This window comes from Cryptomeria japonica, chromosome 11, assembly GCF_030272615.1.
Source record: "Cryptomeria japonica chromosome 11, Sugi_1.0, whole genome shotgun sequence".
NCBI lineage: Eukaryota > Viridiplantae > Streptophyta > Pinopsida > Cupressales > Cupressaceae > Cryptomeria > Cryptomeria japonica.
This window is the reverse complement of record NC_081415.1, coordinates 51,284,476-51,307,273: the sequence shown is the minus strand read 5'-3', so window position 1 is coordinate 51,307,273 and position 22,798 is coordinate 51,284,476. Positions and strand designations below refer to the sequence as shown.

General features: G+C 38.1%; 1 protein-coding gene across 6 annotated transcripts in view; it reads right to left on the bottom strand.

Moving 5' to 3' along the window:
• The window catches only part of LOC131051375 (transcription factor E2FB), a 78,792-nt gene that overhangs the window by 31,743 nt on the left and 24,251 nt on the right, over window positions 1–22,798 (bottom strand). For 4 of the 6 annotated variants that reach the window (XM_057985866.2, XM_057985864.2, XM_057985869.2 and 1 more), the window contains 5 exons: window positions 20,370–20,557; window positions 20,140–20,199; window positions 19,945–20,030; window positions 19,717–19,805; window positions 19,546–19,600 (listed from right to left, as the gene is read on the bottom strand). In XM_057985866.2, the coding sequence (XP_057841849.2) occupies window positions 19,546–19,600; window positions 19,717–19,805; window positions 19,945–20,030; window positions 20,140–20,199; window positions 20,370–20,526 (447 nt within the window). In that variant the 5' untranslated portion in view covers window positions 20,527–20,557. The remainder of the gene's footprint in view (window positions 1–19,545; window positions 19,601–19,716; window positions 19,806–19,944; window positions 20,031–20,139; window positions 20,200–20,369; window positions 20,558–22,798) is intronic. The other 2 variants (XM_057985867.2, XM_057985865.2) reach the window with 1 other exon arrangement.

Genomic DNA, 22,798 nt, shown 5'->3' with positions numbered 1-22,798 from the left:
CCAGTTTTCTAGGGTTTTAGTTAAGTTTGTATTTTACAAGGGAGCTTCTCCTTCTAATTTTTTAGAAAAGTTTTGCCTAACATGATGTTCCATTTTGTGTTGTCTTGTATAGGATAAATTAAAAAATTAACACCTAGGCGTCAAGGACAATTTAAAAGTGTGCATCATGTACAAATCAACATCACCAATTAAGACAGCTGAAAAAAGGTGAAGAGATAACAGTGATGGCAGAATCAGGGAAACTACCCTCTCTCATTGGAACAAGTGGTATGCACTCTACTGCACCACCACTAATCTCTCCATTTCTGCTCACATGCTAGTCCTTCTCCCATACTTGTCCAACATGCGAACAGCACATAGATTAAGCATCATGCCTTCTTGAAGTATATTGCTCCTTGGTACCATTTTCGTGAAAACTGTTGATGTATCAGATACTAAAAATGCCAATTGCTCTATGATTTGGTGGATTAACCATCTAGAAGTGGAAGTGGAAATTCATGTGACTCGTGAAACTGTCTTAAAATGTTACTTGTTGGAGTCAACTGTCTAGAAGTGGAAGTCGATAATTCTTCTCAGTCATGAAACTGACTAATAATGCTACAAATTATGTAGATCTTACAGAAGTGCTCAAGGAGAAAGACCCCAAGATTTTTCCACACCCTATGCAGTGAATTGTATATACTATGGAGTCATGGACCTTATGCTAGAAAAAAATGGGAAACTTGGTAACATGAGGTCCAAACCATATTAAGCTCTATCTACAATTTTTGGTTAATTGATTGAGATATATAACAGCAAATATATAACTATAAGTCATAATCACAACTTTTAGCACATACATGTCAGATCAATGAACATGCACTAATTGCAAATAGTTGTCTAGTGTAGCAGTCAAGTGGTCATGAGTGCAAGGCACTAAGTGTCAGGTTAAAGCCTCTCACGTAATGTCCCCTCTTCCTAGTCAGTATCAGTATTCAAGATCAGTCTATTAACGAGTCCTTGTAAACTGATAAGATGAATAGAAGACACTGGATTTGCTAATTATTCTCCTGTTTCCAATGGCAATCTAGAGTAAACTTGGTGGAATCAGTTAATAGTTAAATTATCACCAAATTGCTAGTTTAAAACTACATTAAAATCAAGCAAAACACTTCCTAAAAGAGACTTTAGTCTAGAGAGAGAGTGAGGTGCCTCCTTGCTAGACACCCTTGAAAAGAGAGGAAGTTAATTATGAAAAAAGCTTTTTTAAAAAAGCAATTGAGTTAGATAATACAAGAATTAAATAATCTCAAGGTTTAAGGGGATATTAGTGAATATTAATGAAAAGGCAAATTCAAGACATATTTAAGTGGACACCCCTTAGAGGAGAGAGGAAAAAGCATTTGAAAATATTTTTTATGAAATACATTAGTGAATTTATTAAAACATTACACAAAGTCAAAAATAAAACATAAAGTGGGCACATGATGGGAACCCTAATTAGGGTGTAGCATTTGGAAGATGTTAAAAGGGCAACTTGGAAACCAAAAGAGGCATGTTATTGTTGTTATTTTCCCTTGCCTCCTTAGAGGAGCTTGTTGGACCAGGTTTGAGGAGCTTGTGAAGACAGATACCTTCACAAGTAATCACACTTGCAGTTGTGGAAGACCAACCCAAAGTGTGCAGGGGAATTCCATTTGCAGGAATTTCATTTGGGCTTCATATAAAACAGTTGGAAGATCATTTTGCTGGTTAAACTTAGAGTGTGTTGCTTGCTAGACAGGCCATTCCCTTCTTGGCTTGGTTGAAGTGAAAGGAGACATTCTTGTGCATTTTCAGTTTGGGGTTAGTAAGAATCCTAATTTCCAGCAATTTTGGATGAGTCTTCTCCACATTTGGAAGGTTTAAAGCATTTCAAGAACTAATTTCTGAGTGAGCAGCCTGTGTGAGTGGCGGCCCCCTTGTGGCTTGTTTGGAGAGGAAAGGAGACACTGACTTGCATTTCAGTATTAGGGTTATTGAATATCATCATGTTGTGACGTATTCACACATTGCCCCATTATAAATGGGGACCCCCTACTTTTTGCTTTCTAGGGTTTGTTTTCTAGGTCTTTTAGGGTTTTGTCTATTAGCCTTTGCATGATGAGTGTTGTCAGGGGGATCATTGGATAGCAGGCTTTGCTTAAGTCAAGGTGAGTCCACGATGCTCCAGAATTAGGGTTTCTTTGAAAGTCTCCCTTAAGATTAGTTTATGCTCTTGTTGCTTATGGTGTCAGGAGGTCATTGAATCTTGATTGGGGAATTTTGTCTTTTGAGGGTCTGAGTTGGGCAAATTTGGCTAGGACATGGAAGGAAATGGATCAAGGATCTAACCTAGGGCAAAGTCAAGTGGAAAAGGAGGTGAATTAGGCCTAAAAGAGGAATTTCGCTCCTAACCCTTCTATAGGGTCCAGAGCGAATTTCTCCACAAGACACTCCACCTCGACCCGGGCTCTGAGCTAACCCTTTCCTAGGTTTGAATGAAGGAAAAAGCACTTGTTTGAATGAGGAAATGTGAAAATGGAGTCAGGATTTGAGACCAAACATGATTTTCGCTCCTGACCCTTCCAAAGGGTCCAGAGCAAAATTCATGTAAAACCCTATTTTCTACAAAAACTGGAGCTATATGTCGACCTGTAGGATAAATTTGCATGATCATGATGGAAGGAAGCCTAACAGAGTATGTCCAAGGCATGAAAAGGGGGAAGCAAGTGGAAGATTAAGCAAAAATTAGAATTTTGCTCCTGACCCTTCCAAAGGGTCCAGAGTGAAATTCTTGAAGGACACCTATTTTCCCTTGGAGATGGTCAAATCCTTGTTTTTTTTGGCATAGATGGGTATGGGGTGACGTATTCTTGCCTTTTGAGGTGGATTGAAATTGAAAGAATGGAGAAATGTGCTCAAAAGGAGAATTTCACTCCTAACCCTTCCAAAGGGTCCAGAGTGAAATTCATATTTCCTCTATTTTGCTTCTTAGCTTGACCAAGTTTGGAACTTCTAAGGCATGGTTTGGTAGGTTTTGATGCATATTTGCCTTGAAGATGAGTTTTTAGACCTTAAGATGATGAAAATCAACAAGGATAGGGATTTCGCTCCTGACCCTTCCAAAGGGTCCAGAGCGAAATCCTCCATTTTGCCTTCCTTTGGCCTTAGAAACCTAGTTTGACCTTTGCCTAAACCCAGTTGGATGATGGATTGTTTGGATTGCGATGGAAGAAAGTTGAATTGATCAAGTTTGGAGGAGAATGAAGTGAACCTAGGTGAAGAACTTGCCAAGGATAGGGATTTCGCTCCTGACCCTTCCAAAGGGTCCAGAGCAAAAATCCCCTTAAACCTCAATTTCTCACTTATCAAGGCCAAGTTCATAGTTCCTAAGGCATGTATGGAAGCGTTTTGACATGTTCTAGTCTTAGGGAGTAACTTGAGGTGGAGGATATAAAGGATTTGGCTTGAAAATTGAATTTTGCTCCTGACCCTTCCAAAGGGTCCAGAGCGAAATTCTTGAAAACACTCCTTTTCCCCTTTGCCAAACTCAGGACCAAGATGGAGATGCAAGAAAAATAGTCTATGTTTGCCTCCCAAAGAGGATTGAAGTTGGAAAAGTCAAGAATCAAGCTCAAAACATGATTTTCGCTCCTGACCCTTCCAGAGGGTCCAGAGCGAAAATCCTTATAGCTCTTGTTTTCTTCCTTGTTTTGGCTAGGCGTTGGCATGATAGAGGATGAATTAGTATGTTCTTGCCCTGAGAGGGAGTTGGATGCTTTGGAAAATCAAGATTTTAGCCTAAAAGGTGAATTTCGCTCATGACCCTTCCAAAGGGTCCAAAGCGAAATTCATTATAAACCTCATTTGCTACCTTGTTTGGGCTTCAATCCTTGTTCCTTAGGTGGAAAATGATCTATGTTTGCCTCCAGAAAAGATTGAAGTTGGAAAAATGATCTATGTTTGCCTCCTCCAGTCCAGCATGATCAAGGACGACCTCCTCCAGTCTAGCATCATCAAGGACGATCAATTCGCCAGCTACCTCCAAAACCTTCACTTTGCCACACTAAGGAACCACAAGATGACAATAAAGGGCATTGCCAGCATTTCAAGGAAAGGTACACCACTCATCCATTACGTCAAAGACAGAGGAGAATCAAATAAGATCAGTGCAAGGGTCTGTTGAAGAAGTAGATAGTTTCAAAAGAGTTAATTAAAGTTAGCTTCTCAGCATCATCAAATTGAACATCTACCAAGTTACAAGTGTCAAACAAGGTGGCATCCCAGCCATCACTCCTCTAGTCGGATTGGTCCATCTCAGCGTGTCCAGATTCAGTGTACCTGACTCATCAAAGATGACACTAACTTCGATGTACCTACCCCGGTTATCCATTGGTTGAATATTCCAAAGAAGACATATGTCCAAATAATGCAATTATTTCATTGGCCAAAATTAAGTTTGTTGTAACAAACCCTAATTAGGGTTTTCATTGTAAAATCTTGGCCATTGATCTCAAATTGATCCGAGCCATTGAATTGTATTGAGAGCATTATAAAAGGCTCAAGCTTTTCATTTTGTAAAGGCTAATAGTGAGTCAATAGTGGATAGTGGGTGAATAGTTAGCTAATGGTGAACAGTCAACTAATAGAATAGAAATTAGAGTAAAGTAGGAAGAGGAGGCAAGAAATTGTTGCCTTGATTGTAAATGAACCCTTTTTCCATTGAAGATATGGTGAAATGTGTCGTTTCTTGAAAATACGCATGGTCTCTTGTTGAACTTTCATTGTAGATGGTAAATGATTAGATTGAATGAAGAAAATTGTTGAATGCACCTGTGTGGAATCCGTCTAATCCATACCACTAGCCTCTTACTGATTGTAAGTGCGCCCTACGTGGTCAACTGGCATAAAATGAGCTTAATCTTAAGTCGTTACGCGTCTATTGTTCATGCATTATCTTGAATGGTGATCAGTGTCTGCGGTGTACGATTTGAATGTATTGGAAGCATCCCTTAGAAGATTGCACTGAGTTGGTGTCAGATTGTTCAACCCTGATGGTGAGACCCAGCCCAGTAGGACTCTACCTAGTCATTCATCCATCTTCTCTCATTCTAGGTAGTAGAGTAGACTTCTTGAACCCTGCATCTTTTACCATTTGTTTGTCTTCCAGTTAGTAAATAGGACTTGTGATTCCAACAAATCAGACGTTCAGGTCATCAAGTGTAAGTCCCCTTGTGATTCCAGCAAAATCACATCATACCATGAAGAGCTTATCCACGAGTAGAGATCCTACATAACAGAACCTTGAAGCTTCTCCAATTGATCCTTCTGCGATATCTTCAGCATTCGGGAGCTTTATTCAAGAGAGGATAAGGTACCTTTAGGTATTTTATTCTGTGTTTGGTCATGTACAAAAGACACATCAACACATCACTACCAGCAGATTTGTGTATGTTAACACCAGTTTAGAAGAGATTGGAAGCATTTTGATATAAATTTCTGAGTGAGCTTCTTGCTTGCTAGGCCGCCCCATAAAAGACTTGTTGGAAGTGAAAGGAAGACATCTATCACCAATTTCAGAGGCGGGTCTGCAAGCACAAGTTAATACTCGTGGTTTTGGTTAGTTTAATATCAGATTTAAAGTGTTTTGGGTGTATTTTGAAGAGAATTTCCTGAGTGAGCAGCTAGCTTGGTCGGCTACACCATTCTTGATATTTGGAGCTGTGGAAATCTGTTTGAAGCTGAGGTTCTGTTGCAATCTTCAGTAAAATCAGAAGTTGAGCACCTTCACTAAAGATTTCAGTGGGTTTGAAAACTTATCAACAGCATACAATACTTAGACCAGGCTGTACCAGTCATCAGGAGCAGTCCATACATTGAATAAAAATCCAAGGGTTAGACATCTTGAGTTGGGAGTCTATTTGTGCAACTTGAAGCATTAAACTCCCTTGCTCATTGGGGTCCCTTGAAGGTGGAAGGACTTGATATACTGATGTAACAATCTAGTATACTGAGTATCCTTCTTGGCTGCCTATTTTAAATCAGATTTGGAAACTTCTTCCTAATCAGTCCAACTCCAAGATTCAAGGACAAACAAATCGGGTATGCCAAAATAATCTTGTAAGGTCTTTGATGTACTAAGTTGCATTCCTTTAAGGGATTTTGTAGTCATTCAGACCTATAGCTAATCTTAAAACTACTATTTTGGGTTACAAATTCAATGTTTATTGCCAGTATTATCTGTATGCAATATTTGCTTTGTTTCCTATTATTTCATCAAAACATTGCAAAAAAATTAAAAAACTCTTCTGCATTCCCATCTAGTTTTGAAAGACCACAAAAAAAGAAAAAATAGTATTTTTTAATCTAAAATAAACAAGCAGGTTGCAGTTACAGTGTTCCACCTGGGGTAGGACATTACATCTCAGCTTTCATCAATACAAAAAAAAGAACATGTCGTTATACCGTTGTTGCCATTGATATTCAGTTAAAAATTATGGACTTTCAATCCTTATAGGGTTATTTGCTGGTCTACTAGCTTGAAATCCACAGAATTCATCATAATTCATCATTGCAACTGTTCTCAATGCCTATAGAAATACCTAGATGATTATCTGCACAAAATAATGATACTTTTCAGCTTGGAATAGCAAAAGTAATCCTCCAAATATAAAAGAGTGACGCTAAAATATGACATGGAACTTTCACGAAGGTAATCCCCCAAGATCTTCAAGACTCTAAGAAAGTCATCAAGTTGCTTTGCAAGAGTGGCGCTAAAAAATGACATATGGAACTTTCACAAAGGTAATCCCCCAAGATCTTCAAGACTCTAAGAAAGTCATCAAGTTGCTTTAAAAAGATATGGCAGATTTTTCTTACAGAGTGATGATGAAGATAAATGTCAGTGAGCTGTCATCTTTATGCAGTAATTGCAAAATTAGTGCTCAAAACAATGGTATAGATTGCCCAGGTTTACTATTTCAAAACGCTAACTTATAAATAATGTTGTTTCAATAAAGGTCTTCCAAATGCAGAAATGTTATGTATTACAAGAAATATCTCTAAGAATATGTCTAATAGTATAACCCTGATAGGATGGAGAGAATATCGTATCTAATTCTTGGGTAAGTTCTCCTATTAGAATTATATCTTTATTCAGTTATTTGATGGTCGATATTGTGTTATATTGTAAATATTAGTAGTTTCTAATTTTGTTTCTATTATCGTTTGTTTCTTAATAGAAACATCGATCTCTTTGCAATCTATAAATGATCGTTTGATCATTCAACTAATTCATTCAGTTTTTACCAATTACCTGTGTGATATGGTATCAAAGCTTAGGCATAAAAAAATTTCAAAAAGGTTTTTATAATTCTAAATTTTTAGTGAAAAAAATTTCGAATCAATTTTTGAGTCATCTTTTAAAAAATCCGTCTAAGGTTTTTTCTGTACTCTCGCGCTAGTTACTATGATTCCCTGGGGGTGCCATCCTTCCCAAACCCATTTACTAATCATTGCCGCGGGGCGATTTCTTTTGCCGCGGGGCGATTTCTTTTTCGCAATCCATCTATATTTTTCTAGAGAGCTTGACCTGTGTCAGAATCTTTTTCCATCACCTGTGTTCGTGGCCGCGTCAGTTTTTTGCGGGTTGTCTTTTGTGTTTTGAGTCAGAAATTATTTCCGCGACTTTTGTGTTTTCGCACGATTATTTTTCATGTCCTGCGCACTTCAGTTTTTCCAACGCCTGTGAGAGTTTTGCGTTGCGATTGTTCACTGCTTGCGATTTCTGCAGTTATTTCCTGATTTTTCATGCAATCTGTGGTTCGGTTTTGTTCGCGACAGGAGCCATTTTCTTTCACTCGCCCTTCTCTCTCTTCTTGCGATGGGTCTCTGTCACCCATGTTGATTTCTTCGTGATTTTAGTCATGTTTTCTAACAGCGACAGCAGGGCGTGGAGATTTTTTTTTTGGCTAGGGTTCCTTCTTTGCAATCTGTATACAGTGACGGGTTTTTCTAGCTCGCGATAGCAATTTTTTTGAATTTTTGTGCCCTGTTTGTGAAGCTTAGGGTTTTTATGAACCCTCGGTATTTTTTCAACAGCTAGGGTTTTCTAGAAATTTAGTCTCAGAAAAATATTTTCTGGGTTTTTCGAAAACTCTTTTGAGTTCCAATCAGAATTTTCTGGGTCGTCAGAAATCCATACATTGAGATACGTTGTAAATGATGTTCAATTTTCAATTCAATATGCAAGATGTATTCTAATTTATATTCTCTCTATCTATGTATTATTTATTTATCTTATAAATCTGATTATCTTCTTTTGTGTGGCAGGTGAGAGGAGCATTTATGGATTTCAATATCCTTCTCACAAATATCGATTAGTATATATATGCAAGAGGGAAGGATCAAGCAATGCCTTCACCGGTCATGTCTTATGGACATGATCGATCATGACATTACTTGATCGCACCCTTTGATTACCAATTGGTGTTTATTCTAACCAACAGCCCGATACTAATCGGGGTCTACGTAACTTAGTATCCAATGCCAATCGGTATTTACGTGGCATGATAACCGATGTCAATCGGTATTTACGTGGCATGATAACCGATGTCAATCGGTGTCTACGTGAACCGATGTCAATCGGTGTCTACGTGACTTGTTAACCGATACCAATCACTTAACTAATAGTTAGATGCCAAGCGGTGTATGCTTTGCCACCCGATAACAATCCGATAATCATCATTTGTTTACTGTTGTGAAATCAACCGATATAAATCGGGATACATGGTTAACCCGATAGTAATTGGTGATCATAGTTATAATGCAAACCGATATTAATCGGTATACTATGCTATGATATGATTATCTATAGTTTGAACATTGATCGACTAAGTAGATTAGACATATACAAATGAAGAATTATCATCAAATGAAATAGCTTGAAGTTTTCTTGATAGTTTATCGATAGGATAAATGATTGAATGAGAGACTTCATTTATCTCTCATTCAATCATTTATCTTACCGAAGCTATCATGCAGTAACACTCCCTCTTAGCTAGGCAAGATAAATGAAAACAATATATCAAGCATCACAATTCAAATGATGGTTAGTATTCTTTACACAATCTGACTTTCTAGGAAATCATATCACCTAATCACATGATATGAAGTATCACCTAAACACGTGATACAAATGTCCATAACGTCAATCTTGTGATGACAGGATATCACCTAAGCATGTGATATCAGTATTGCCTAAACACGCAATACTTAAGGATAATCATATGAGAAAAGATTAAATTCTCATCTTATCCAAGTTGTGGTATGTGCACTAACATCTTATACAAATGTTTTACCACAACACAATCATGGCACATCCATGACACATCAGAGATCCAACATGATAACTGGTTTGGACATCATAAGATCGTCACCTTATAATGTCTACATACAAGTGTTCATTATCTTGAGAGATCGTCACCTCTTAGATATGAACCCAAGGGATAAAATCCAAAATGTCCTATCATGACAAAGAAGTTTACACATTAAACATCTTATTGATATGTAAATACAGATTACAAAGCAAATTACCTTTCTATCATACCTAAACCTTTCTGAAGTGATCAACCTTCACTCTGGAAAGAGGTTTGGTCAGAATATCTGCCGTTTGATCTCCTATACAAACATATTCTAATTGGATCACATTCTTGTCTACCATATCTCGCACATAGTGGTATGGAATCTCGATATGCTTGGATCTGTCATGGAACACTGGATTTACTGAAAGTTTTATGCAACTCTGATTGTCACAATGTATAACAGTGGGTTTCATAAGTTCTCCAAACAACCCCACAAGCAACTTCCTAAGCCATACTGCCTCTTGGGCATCCATAGAAGCTGCAATGTATTCTGCCTCGGTGGAGCTTTGGGCTATAGAGGACTACTTCCTGCTGATCCAAGTTATCATAGCTGAACCTAGACTGAAGCAACACCCTGAAGTGCTTTTTTCTGTCAGTCACACTTCCAGCCCAATCTGAATCGGTAAATCCATGTAGGTCTATATCAACTTTCTCATATTTGAGACCAAGGTTTAGGGTACCTTTTAGGTATCTCATGATGTGTTTTACTGCAACCAGGTGTATCTCCTTAGATTAACACATAAACTGACTTAAAGAAGTAACTGCATAACAGATATCTGGCCTTGTATTTACTAGGTACATCAGGGACCCAATCATCTGTCTATATTGAGTAGGGTCAGTGGGTTGTGACTCTGCTGCTGCTTCTTTAAGTTTATGTAAATTGGTTTCCATAGGAGAAGTCATGGGCCTACAGTTTAGCATTCCGAATCTTTTCAAAATATCCAAGTTATACTTTCCTTGGTTTAGTATAATGTTGTCAGAATTCTGCCATACTTCCAATCCTAGGAAGTAATGAAGGAGTCCCAAGTCCTTCATATCAAATTCTTTGGATAGATCTTTCTTGCATTGATCTATAAGGTGATCATTTCCTGTGATTAATAAGTCATCAACATATAAAATCAATATTAGCATATCACCTTTATTTCTTTTGTAGTAGAGATTAGGATCTGCATCATTCTTAGAGAAGCCTAGTCCTGAGAGATGGGTGTCAATTCTTTCATACCAAGCCCTGGGAGCTTGTTTAAGCCCATAGAGAGCTTTCTTGAGTCTACACACATGAGACTCTGCATCATGAATTTCAAACCCTTCAGGTTGTTCTAGGTAGACTTCTTCTGCGATCTCACCATTTAGAAATGTTGTCTTAACATCCATCTGGTGTACCTTCCACCCCTTCCGTAACTGATTGGACATAGAAGGTGGATTGGGTGCAAATCTGGTCCTTTACTCACCGTTGAGTTTTCTCCCACTTCACTGAGCAACTGATGTGTAGCTTCTAATAGTGGTTGCTCCTCAGTTCTACTGCGTTCTTGGGTTCTATCTTCCTCCTTTTCTCCCTCAATTGTGGTGTTACCCCTGTTGTCACCTTCCTCTTGCTGCAACTCGTGCCTACTCCCTTGCGTGGGCTCTTGTCTGTCAATCCCTTGATCTGGCCCAATCACTCCATCTTCGCCCTGATTTTCAAGTCTCTCCAAACTAATGATCCGAGTCTTTGTTTCTTGCTTATTTTGCATCTGCAGATCATTCGCCTCCGATGCAATTGGATCATTCTGTGAAGGTGAATTGGTAGATGATCAAGCTCGACTACATCATCATCCGAACTGAGATCCTTGGATGAGGTAGTAACTTCTGGCCTCTTGATTGGTATCTTTTCCCTTCTTGTTCTTTTTGATGTTCGGGTTCCCCTATTGGCCTTTGCCTTCTTTCTTTTCTTCTCAGGTTCTTCAACCTCTTCCTCCCTTGGCACACTTGACGTCCCCTCATCTTATGAAGACTGGGAATCAAGAGTACCCATCATATTATAGGTAAATTGGTTCCCCTCATGGTTTGGCCTCTCTATCTGCTGGGATAGCCAGTTGTCAGTGTATCTTCTTGGACCATCCATGACGGTCTCAAAGTTCGTGATGGGGTCTTGAGCCCAATCAATGGTTGGCGGGAGGTCTTTGACTACCTCATACTCCTAAATTTGTAAACAGTCCCCATAGTCTGTTATCTGATCTGGTACCTGGAGATACTCATAAAGTCGCATTTGTTGAACACTCAATCTTGAGTATTCTCGTCGGCGAACCTCAAAGTCATCTGCACAATTGCTCCAGTAGAGTTCTATGGACGCCTTAGCCCTGTAATGTCTGCCATAAGCCTTCCTTCCTAATCCAGCAGGATCGAAGTACTTCCTGGAGAAGTGCTCCTACAAGCAATATGATGCCATCTCATTGAATGATTCCTTCGCTTGCACAGAATTCTTGAAGTGCACGTCAAGCTTGCCTATGATCATTGGGAATGTGAATCCCGACAGCTTTCTATCCTTGAGTATGATGCCTGATGGGTGTGCCTGTCTTGCAACCTCCATGAGGGCCAATCTGTCTGATGGGTAACGGGGAAGCCGATACGGTCTTCCCTCAAAGCCTGATATTCTGATGTAGGAGAATCGAGGGAACTGAATGAACCACGCACCGTACTTCCATATCAATGTGGTAGCTGCTTTGATAATCTTATGTGTAATCCCCCTTGCATCAATCTGACCATGCGCATTGTGAAAGCGTCATTTACACGCTCATACTAACCAATTGCATACACAATGTTGCTTTTCTCTCTTTGAGCTATGTTATGGTAATGTAGCTGAGGGTAGTAGTCATACATTCTCACTTGATTTGGCCCGTTCCCAATCTCACCCTTTTTGATCAATCCTGGTAGCGGCTGATGCCAAGCAAACATATAGACTAAGTAGGAGGTCATGGTGAAGTATTTTTTCTCCTCAAGCTCAACCAACTGTGTATGAATGTTGTCGTTGATGATTTGAGCCCAATCAAACTTAGCCTTCCTATTGAATACCTGCTCGGTAAAATAAAACATCCACTCCTCAAATAGGTTAGAGTGGGGAAGTCCCATGACCCAGCTGAGTAAGGTAACCATGTCCCCATATTCGTTGTTGAACTCGCTTCTATGGGTCTTTTTGTCGACCCTAGTGCTCAGGGCTCTTCTTTCTTTAAACCATTCTTCATTTATCAGTGTTTTGCACTGAATAGGATTAATGTCATAAGCGAGTTGGGCTTCGTCAATGGTTACTACAGTGGCACGCTCAGGAAGTGGGATATCAAATGTTTCCCCAATAGCCTCAGGTGTGAAGTCAAACATTACCATCCCCTTTACCAACACCATTCTTGTTTCTGGTTGATAGTGCCTTGCGGCCTCAACCACAAGCTCATAATTTTGTATTGTCGATGGAAAACCAACAGCTTGAGCAATACCACTCTCCAACATCCGTTTGGGTTTGCCATATGCATTAGGAGAGTGCACCCTGTTTCTGAATTCTTGAATGTCTATGTGCCCGAGGTCTGTATCCCCTATATTGTCCCAACTAATTTGGACTTTTGATTCCTTGACTACCCCCTGGTAATGATACTTCATTTTCTCGAGCTTACGAGGGATGTCAACTCTGGAGGTCTATGATGTTCCTGGCACGTCAAATGCCTTTGAAGATTCTGTCGCTTGCTTAGGCATTTATCCTGCACACCTAGACACAGATTACGAGACAGGTTTTAATGTGAAAATACGGGTTAGCAGTGCCCGAAGAGGGTGTTAGTATAAAAAATTGTTAAACAGCTAGACAATTTAACATTTGAAAACGTGTTGAAACAGGCCTTTTAAACAATTTATATTTTGCGTTTTAAACGGAATCTGGACATCACAGATTAGTTGGTTTCCATTTCGAGTAGTTGATATCGAGCGGATTTAAAATGGCCAGTTCTTGGATTGCTGATGTTCTGAAAAAGAAGCTACGTTCGTTTGCACGAATAAGCATTTTAAATTTTGCTTTGCGCTAATCGTTTTGAAATATGATCGTGTGTTTGCAATTCCTGGAAAGATGATCCTATCCTCTGCGGTTTTGGGCCGAGATTCCTAAATTTTATCTAAGTCCTAGTTTCGATTGGAAGGCCGATTTGGTAAATGGTGGATATCACTAGGGAGCTTAGTTTTCAAAATTAATTTGAATTGTACGTAAACCCTAGATTAACAAACATGACCTTTGCACAAATTTAAACCATTTGAAGAGAAAATTCCAACTTACCTGGTAGTGAAAAGCTAGCTGATTGCTAAAGGTTGAACCTTTGCGAGATTTTGGATTAACCCCAACACTTTGAATCTTGAAAGATTTTCAACACTCAAGAAAACCCTTCGCGTTTTGGCTTCCAAGGAGATTGTGCGAACTTCGAGATTCTAATTTTTTCCCTCGCACAATTTGAATCTGCTCTCGACTTCAAGTTATGGGGATATTGCGTGATACCTTGGATTGTCAAATGCTTTCAGCCTAAACATAAACCTTTGCGCCTATCTGATTTCAGCCAAATGAAGATGCACTGCGCAATTTTGAGATTTTCAGTTGAAAAGGGGGGTTATGGCGCTATTTTGGACTAAGAAACTTTCAACTCCAAAGAGCGACCTTGCGCGGATTGTGCTTGCTTTGATCAACTTCGGCTTAGGAGACCAGCTCGTACAAGTCAAACCCTATGGAGATTTTGCCCTGAATGACCAGTTCGCGCAACTTGAAGGTTTTTAACTCTTTCGGCTTAAAAGAGAATCCTTTAGCACGATTTGAAACACTGTTTGAAGTTTTCGGCTAGAAAGACTCCTCTTTCATTTCGGTTTATTAGTTGGCTTTGTGAACTTGTTTCTATTTTCGGCCTAAGAACACCTTCTATGCGATTTGGTTTATGAAGACCCTACGGCGCAATTTTTCTCGTTCCCTTATCTCGGCCTAAATGACCATTTTGTGAGATTTAGAACTTGTTGATCATTTTTGGCTCTTTAAGCCGATTTGTGAGCCTTTTAACTTTGTTCTTTTCGACTCTCTTGGCTTGATTGCGAGATTTAGCTTTTGGAGTTTTTCCGGCTAAAATGGTGTCTTTGGCACGATTTAGCTTATTCGGCCCATATGAACCTTTTGCAAGCTTACTGAGTTTTAAGTTAGAAAAACCCCTTTTGGCTTTATTTCCAACTTCAGCCTACAACAAGGTTTTGTGAGCTTTATCTTTTTTTCGGCCTACTAGTTGATTTTGATTATTTTCGGTCAATGAGAGCCTTTTTGTGCTATTTGTCTCACATTTCGTCCTAGGAGGCCGATTTGTGAGCTTTTCTTTTACTTCGACCTGTTGGGACGATTTTAGAGCTTCTAAGTTGCCTTTTGAACTTGAATTTCGGCCTTCGAGGTCAATTTATGAGCTTTTGACTTTGCATTATGGCCTAGGAGGCCGATTTTAGCCTTTAAATGTGCACTTCGGTCTTTTGGCCTACTAAACTTTGCAAGTTTTGCTAACTTAGGCGTTTTGTTGGTCTTCGAACTTCTGAGTCCCTTTGAGTGACCTTGGTTCATTTTGGTTCTCCAAACCGATTCATGTAAATCTGAACCCTTTCTTTATTTCAAAATCTCGGCCTATTGAATCAAAAGGTGAAATCATTTGATTTGCCTTGGGCATTCTAGCTTCAGGCTTCAAACTTGCTCATGAGCAATTTTGACTCGATAGTGTTTGTGATTTCACCTCAGGCTCTTCATTCAACTTTGTTATGCGAACGGAATCGCGATCAACTTTCAAGGTGTGAATTCTCCAGGACTTAGGACGTATCATCTTCTCAACGCTTAAACTCCTAACTGTTGCATCTTCTCTCTACGAATTTACCAGAACTTCGTACTCGGAACCTCAACAAGGATGAAACGAAAAGATGAAGGGGGAACCCTGTCGACAACGAGGAGTGTGTGCAAGGCACAACAGCGTCCAGATTCAATGTACCTGCTTCTAACAAGAAGATAATTACCACATGTAGGCATAAAGTTCAATGCACCTACCGCCACCATCTATTGGTCAAATTTTAAAAGGACATGTGTCCCATCAGATGTAATTTTATCAATGGTCAAGCATTAAATGATTTTTAAGGGGTGTAACAAACCCTAATTAGGGTTTCTCTCTTTCAATCTTGGCCATTGATTGTTAATTGATCTAAGCCATTCAATTGTAATGAGAGCACTATATAAGGCTCCACTCTTTCATTTGTAAAGGTTAATAGTAGTAGATCAATAGACTAGTTCAAGAGTTTAGAAGCATATTATTAGAAATAGAATAGAGTAGGAAGAGAAGGCAAAGATTGTTGCCAAGATATTGTTGTAAGAAGCATGTAAACTCAATTGAAGATATGGTGAAATTCATATGTTGAATTAACAATTTGCATGGTCTCTACTTCTCATTTGATTTTCATGTTGTTTAGATGAATGGAAGAACTTTGTGTATGATCAATGGTGAAATTCGTACATCCATACTACTAACACCTTGCCAATGGTAAAGTGCCTTGCGTAGTCAACTGGATCCATCTTAGCCAAGTTTAACTTCAATTATCACGTCTTCATTGATATGCATCAACTTGATGGTATCTATGCTTGTGGTGGTGATTTGAAAAGCATAAAGCTATTCTTAGAAGATCGCACTAGCATTGTGGAGATGTGCAATGCATGTCAAAGCAAAGCTTAGTTGAGTTCCACCAAAGATTGTCTATTGCTCTTACATTCCTAGGATTAGAATAGCTTTCTCAACCCTCATCCTTTTTTACTTTTTTTTCCAATCAAGTGAAATTCCCACGTTCTAGCAGCATTCAAAGCATTCAAACATTCAACATAAGTCCACCTTGTGATTCCAGCAATATCACATCATACAATTGAGTCTATCCAAGAGCACGTCAAGACCTGACATTCGAGAACCTTGGAGTCGTCCCACTTGATCACGAAGTTTAGCATTAGGGAGAATTTTGTTCAAGAGAGGATAGAATACTTAGTATTCTATTCTGTGTTGCATAGTGCGTAAAAACACCATCAATAGGTATGTTTTTAACCTCGGTACAAAAGCAATCACATGAACCAATAAGAAGCAACAAGCAATCGCTCTTTCCTCGGCAGTGGTAGAGTATCCAAGAACAATCAAAGTAGCATGTCAAGCAATATGGCTATAGAGGATGCTTTCAAACATGCAAATGTATCAAGCAAGGCCTTCACCCTTGTTTTGTGACAATGTGCTAAACTGGCCAAGAATCTAGTCTTCCACAAGCATATGAAACATGTGCATCTTCATTGTTATTTCATACAGCAACTTGTTGAAGATGGATCAATGATGTTGCAGCTGAAATAGTGGAAATTGGAGCCTTAGCCTAAGAATGGAAACTAAGATCTTATTCATTCACTATTTTCACATTCATTGATTCTTCATTGGGGAGTAACCAGCAAGGTTTAACTTCATTCCAAAACGAGAGTTGAACAATTTGATTAATTGCTCCCTTTTTCAAGGTGTGTTTGATTGATTGGATATGACTATGAAAGATCTCGGTAAAGTGATACAAAATTGACAATATTCATCATAAATAGAAAGATGCAGAACTGAAAACCAGCACAGAAGTATAGATTTGGAATTAGGAGACAGAGAAGAAACCATGACAAAAATCGGGAGCTGAAAGTGTTGGACCTGTGTGCTAGGTGCCTTAGTCTGAAGGTGTCTTTGTCGACAGAAAGCTTCGGATTCTAGATCAAGAGGCTCTGTAGATTTGTCCCTCCAAAAATCAGCCTAAAAGTGTCGGACGGGTGTGCAAATCAGCATAGTCCAAGAGTTTTCGCCTGTTCAAAGTCTGGGGCTGACTATCTCAACCTGCTCTGCGCAATTCTGTAACCTTCAATTGTTGGATATGTATCTACTGATTCTACACACATGAAAAGAGGGGAAAGTGTTGTGTTGTATAAGGGCTTGCCTAGGTCAAACCTCGTGTTGGTGTTTCCACCTCCACAACAGCTATGATGATGAAAAAGAAAGCTTAACCCTGGTAGGGCAAAGGCTAAATCATAATTGAAATGCTGAAATGAAATGATATTATTACCTTAGGATTGATAATGATGGTGATAAAATGCCCCTTAGAGAAGTCCTTCAAGAGTTGATGCAATAACATGACAAGACATAACAAAATCAATCATGAAATCATACTTGAACATAGGTTGTTGTAGCTTGTTGCTCCTTATGTTCAAGTCTGAAGACACTTTCTCAATAGGAATAATAATTATCTCTTAATCACTTAGGATTTGTGAATGATAAATGATTGTTTTATATGGAGCTCACAAGGTATTTCCTAATTTAGGCCGAATTCCAATGGTCAAATGAAAATATCAGGATTGGATCACAAATTTCGAGAGCCAACACTCGCACACATTTAAATTTCAGCCCCTTGACTAGGACGTTGGATGCCCTGGTCCACTCAAAAAGAGACTAGAGAAAGGTGGTTGCAAAGTATCAGGGCAAACTAGAGAAAGGAAGTTGCAAAGTATTAAGACCTGCAACATAGGATTTTATCACAACATTAGCATATGACAACAATTTGGGCAAGATAGGGCAAAAATAGGCTTAAAATGAGCTATGTGAGAGCACACTAAAGGGTGGGCCCAAAATAGAGTGTGAAATTGTAAGGGGGTACAATTTACGACAGTACAACAGCATGCTCCAACTGAGGAACTATTAGACATTCTTACCAAGTCTTTAAGTCTTGACAAATTTGTCAAATTTCGGGATAAGCTTGGTGTAGTTGACAGATTGACCATTAAGGGAGGTATTAAAATAATATTGTAATATTTAGTTTTATTGGTCACTTAAGTTGTGATAGAATTTAGGAATATTCTTTATTCTTTTAGTTGTCGTCTGCTTTATTAGTTGTTGATCTTATACTTATAAGATAAATCATTTGTAACTCTTATTTAAGGAGACTTTAGCTCCTTTATTAAGATCAAATATCTTGATAACCGTTCTCTTGTCATTACTTTCCATAATACATTTCAGGTAGAAGTATTCACTGTATATTCCAAAACTGGACAGCTTGTGACAAGACAACAAAAAATGATGATTATACCAAAGAAATGTCAAATGACATCAACATTTCCATTACTAACATTATACTGATGCCATCATCAAATAACTCGTTAATTTCTTACTGTAAACTTCCCTATTTCTTTCTCCAAGCTGAATTTCCATGTAATGCCAGCATTAACCACAATGAATTGCTGACTAGACCAAGCAGAATCACATGTAAATCCACAAAAATTTAAAATAAATCACCTTCACTAATGTGTCAATAGCAAACTTTCATTTTTTCCTGTGCCAAATTTGAGGAGAAAGAGGACTTGGGAAATAGGCCACCGATGCCAGGGCTTACATCAACAAGGATTAGAGCATTGAATAAAGTGTTTGTCCATTTTTACACCCTCAATTGACTTGATGATAGATACATTTGACCAAAGGACTGTTTTCAACTGAAACCCATTATGTTGATAAAAGTAAATACTGAATCAAACAGAAAATTCGTTGTACTTGTGTTGTAATTGTGATATTGAAAGGCCCTTTCTTATTTCGGTCATCAAAATAAAGGGATGTGTACTAAACAAAATAAATGAGATCACAACATTTGAATCAAAAACTTCTGAATTTCCTATATCCTCAATAATTTTAACAACATTTGAGTGATGACCTCACTACAACATTGTATGTTTGACTAGCACCACTTGTATCATGGAGTTCTCCCTTGAGGTCCTAGCAGTGACCTTTCTCCCATTCTTGTCAATTAAATCACTTTCTGAACAACTCTACAGGACCAAGCATTTTAACTGAGGTGTCCCAAAGCAATTCGACCAGCAAGAATGGGGAAGACAATTGATGCTAGGACAGACATCACACACTGAATGAAATATTAGAAAGAACAAAAAACAAGACAACAACTAAGAAAGGTTTAGTTTGTTATTTTTATGAATTTTTCAGCATAATAGAATAGTAATACAGCATATCCAACAGAGGGATACCTACATGTTGGGTCAATCAATAACTTGCACATTAAAAAGTACCTGAAGAACTGTCATGTCATGTTCAACATCTCCAAGTCCCGATGCACGAAGGCCCCTATTACAGGCATAAGATATCACACTGTCGGGTGTAGTAATTTGAAAATTGATTCCAGCAAGGAAAAATCGGTTGCATAAGAAGAAAGAAAAAAAAATAGTTTAAATGAATATTACTTCCAGCAAATTCTGTTTTTCAGCTTTTTCTCAATAAGACCTATGCCTTCAAGCACATTTGTTATGTCATATATTCTGCGCTTTTGAACCTGTTAACCAATAAATAACCAGCTTCAAAAATGGAGATAAAGCTGTATTCCACTAAAAATGAAAATATAAACAACACTAAAAGAAAGAGACAACATAACACCCATCCTTAGGTAAATCAAGACACAAGATATTTCATACTTCCAAAGTATCGGCAGCCTTGTTGAGATCAAGAATGCCATCATCAGCTTGCTTGACTAGATTAATAAATTTCTTTGTTAGCAAACCTGATTCAATAAAACAGCCATCTCTATAAAATCATTTGACAGAATTGTATCTCCTGTGGAGACATATAACAGCAACTACACACCCAACCTCATATATGAATCAAATTACCTAGCGAACTATCATAGCGACAACTGCTGATGGAAGTAGGAGCTTTGCCCAAAGGATAATCTGAAAGAAGAAAAAGAAATTAAGTGAATAAGTGGAAAATGATTTAAATTGTAGCATAGAAAACTCTGGACAAAATTTTCAGTTGAGGCTTGACAAAACATATAAGTTAAAACAATAATGACAAGATCAAGGAGAAAAAAATCACAGACAGAGATTAAAAAAAATCTTACTACATATGTTAGATCCACGTGTCTGAGGAACATTTTTCATACGCTTTGCAAGCTTAGGCCGGCTGTAACGCCTACCATCTATGCCTGAGGGGGGTGCAATCCTAGTACTTGTGTCTTCTGTACATCCATTCTCTAACATCAAGTCATTGGACTCCATCTCATGGTCCTTTGTTTCACCTGACCAGTCACTTCGAGATAATAAGTATCAATACCTTAGAATTAGCATATTTCTTTCAAGCGTATACACGCCATGTGATAAGCTCAAATAAACCCTCATCTAGACAATATGCTCAATCTGAACCTTTATACCAACTGAAAGATCATCTATGCAAATATCATATTTCTCATAATCAACTATGCATTGAATGAAGGTTCCTATGCTAAAAAATATCAATAGTTTAAAAAGTTAATAAGAGTTTAGGGTTTCATGCAGATCCGAGGTTCTGGTGGATTGACAGTCACCTTCCTCGCTGATGTACATCTTGCCAAGATGTCATCTCTGCCAGTACTGAAGTCGTAGATAACCAAGTGGAAAGTTGAAGAACCTCTTTCTAATTGGGACTGCATAGAAATCTAAGACTCTTCAAAGTGGCTCTAACAGTTATTGTTTGAATGCTGCAACTTCAATAAGAGGTATCGTTGGCATCCAGTCACTGGACAATCGTTAGTGGCATTTGAAGTAGCATGCTCAAATATGTAAAGCTATTGGTTTGTGCCTTATCATATAATAAATTTGGAAGTTCATGATCAGCATTGGATGGTACCAGGAAATATTGATATAACGACAAGGGCTCAGGATTACTTTGGTCTTCTTTGCAAATAATGGTGATAAGGTGAAGGTTTTTCAAGAAGGTTCATAATCTTTTCTTCGGGTGGAGATTTTTATGAAATATTGGAATTCAGAATATTTAAAAACAAAAAGTTATTGCAGTCAGCTGTGGCAGTTCAGGTTTGTCTTTTTGCTTCAGCTTTAGAAAGCTTCAGTTGGACCATTTTCATGATCATCTTTTTGATGATATGTAAAATATTTTGATCTTGCACCATGTCCTGAATTCCTTATGGGACAAATTTGTATAAACATGGACTTTGGACCTTGAGAAGCCATTACTCAAGACCATAGGCTTCAGCTCATGAATTATACTTCACAGTTCAGAGTATCCAAACAAGATAATTCTTAATAATCATTGAAATTGCAATAATAATATGTTCTCTTAATCTACTTTCCTAACATAGCCAGTTCTAGAAGCAACTCTTGTAGTTTGTCAGGTTTGAGATTTAGCAGTGTCAGTAATGAAGCAAACTCACCAACAAAAATGAACTCGAATAGATTTATTGAATACAGTGACACCACACAGACATACACCATATGGATAAATATGCAATTGAATTCTATTATAGTCAATGTTGGGAGTTCATGAAAAGTGATCGTTGAGTGCAATTTGGTGCCCACCCTTGATGAATCCTCTGGGTGGTTGTTTCTAAGACAGTCTCCAGTACAATACAAATCATAAAGATTCAGAATTAAAAGGGTCACCTATTACAGGTTAAGGATCTCATTCACAACATCATTAACATGACAATTGGAAGCGGCTGTTCAACAGATCTGTCATAATTACATCTGGGTGGTTATTTCTAAGGCAGTCTCCAGTACATTACAAACCATAAAGATTCAAAATTAAAAGGGTCACCGATTACAAGTTAGAAATCTCATTCACAACATCATTAACATGACAATTGAAAGCGGCTGTTCAACAGACCTGCCATAATTACATCATTGATTATACTAGAAAGCATTCTCCCTTGCACATGCCTTATCAATAACTGATAATTGCATCTCCAATGATTACATGTTTGGTGCTTGCACAATGACTGTTGGGTATTAAGTGACTACAAACTTGGTCACTGTACATTAAGCAATTCATTAATTTGGTGAAAACGGTCACAAATAAAGAGGCTATTGAATAGCCCACACAAAACCGTGAGACTCATCTTTGTGCCAGTACTTACTCCCCCAACTGAACTACATGAATGCTGATCAGAAGAAATAATTGGAACTCCATTGCATCAGAAACTGGAACTAAAGTAGAAGCTGAAATTGCACTTCTAACAATAACTGTAAGGGAGTCCGAAGTTTATGTTCTCATTAAACCCACTTGTTTAAATACATTTTGTTTCCTATCAAACAGATGTTGTTACTAAATTCCAATACCCATCAACTTTTTTTTTATTTGTTCTTCCTTAGATACAGTGATCATTTCAGCAAAAAATTATTTTATTATTTTTAGTCATTTGTGGACATTAATATATATTTTTCTTTATTTATTTCTTTCTCATCTGAATGGATCAGAAAAAAATCAAGGATGTGAAGCCATTCAACAAAGACACTCAAACATTTAACGCTACAATGAATAAGACAAAAACACACGACC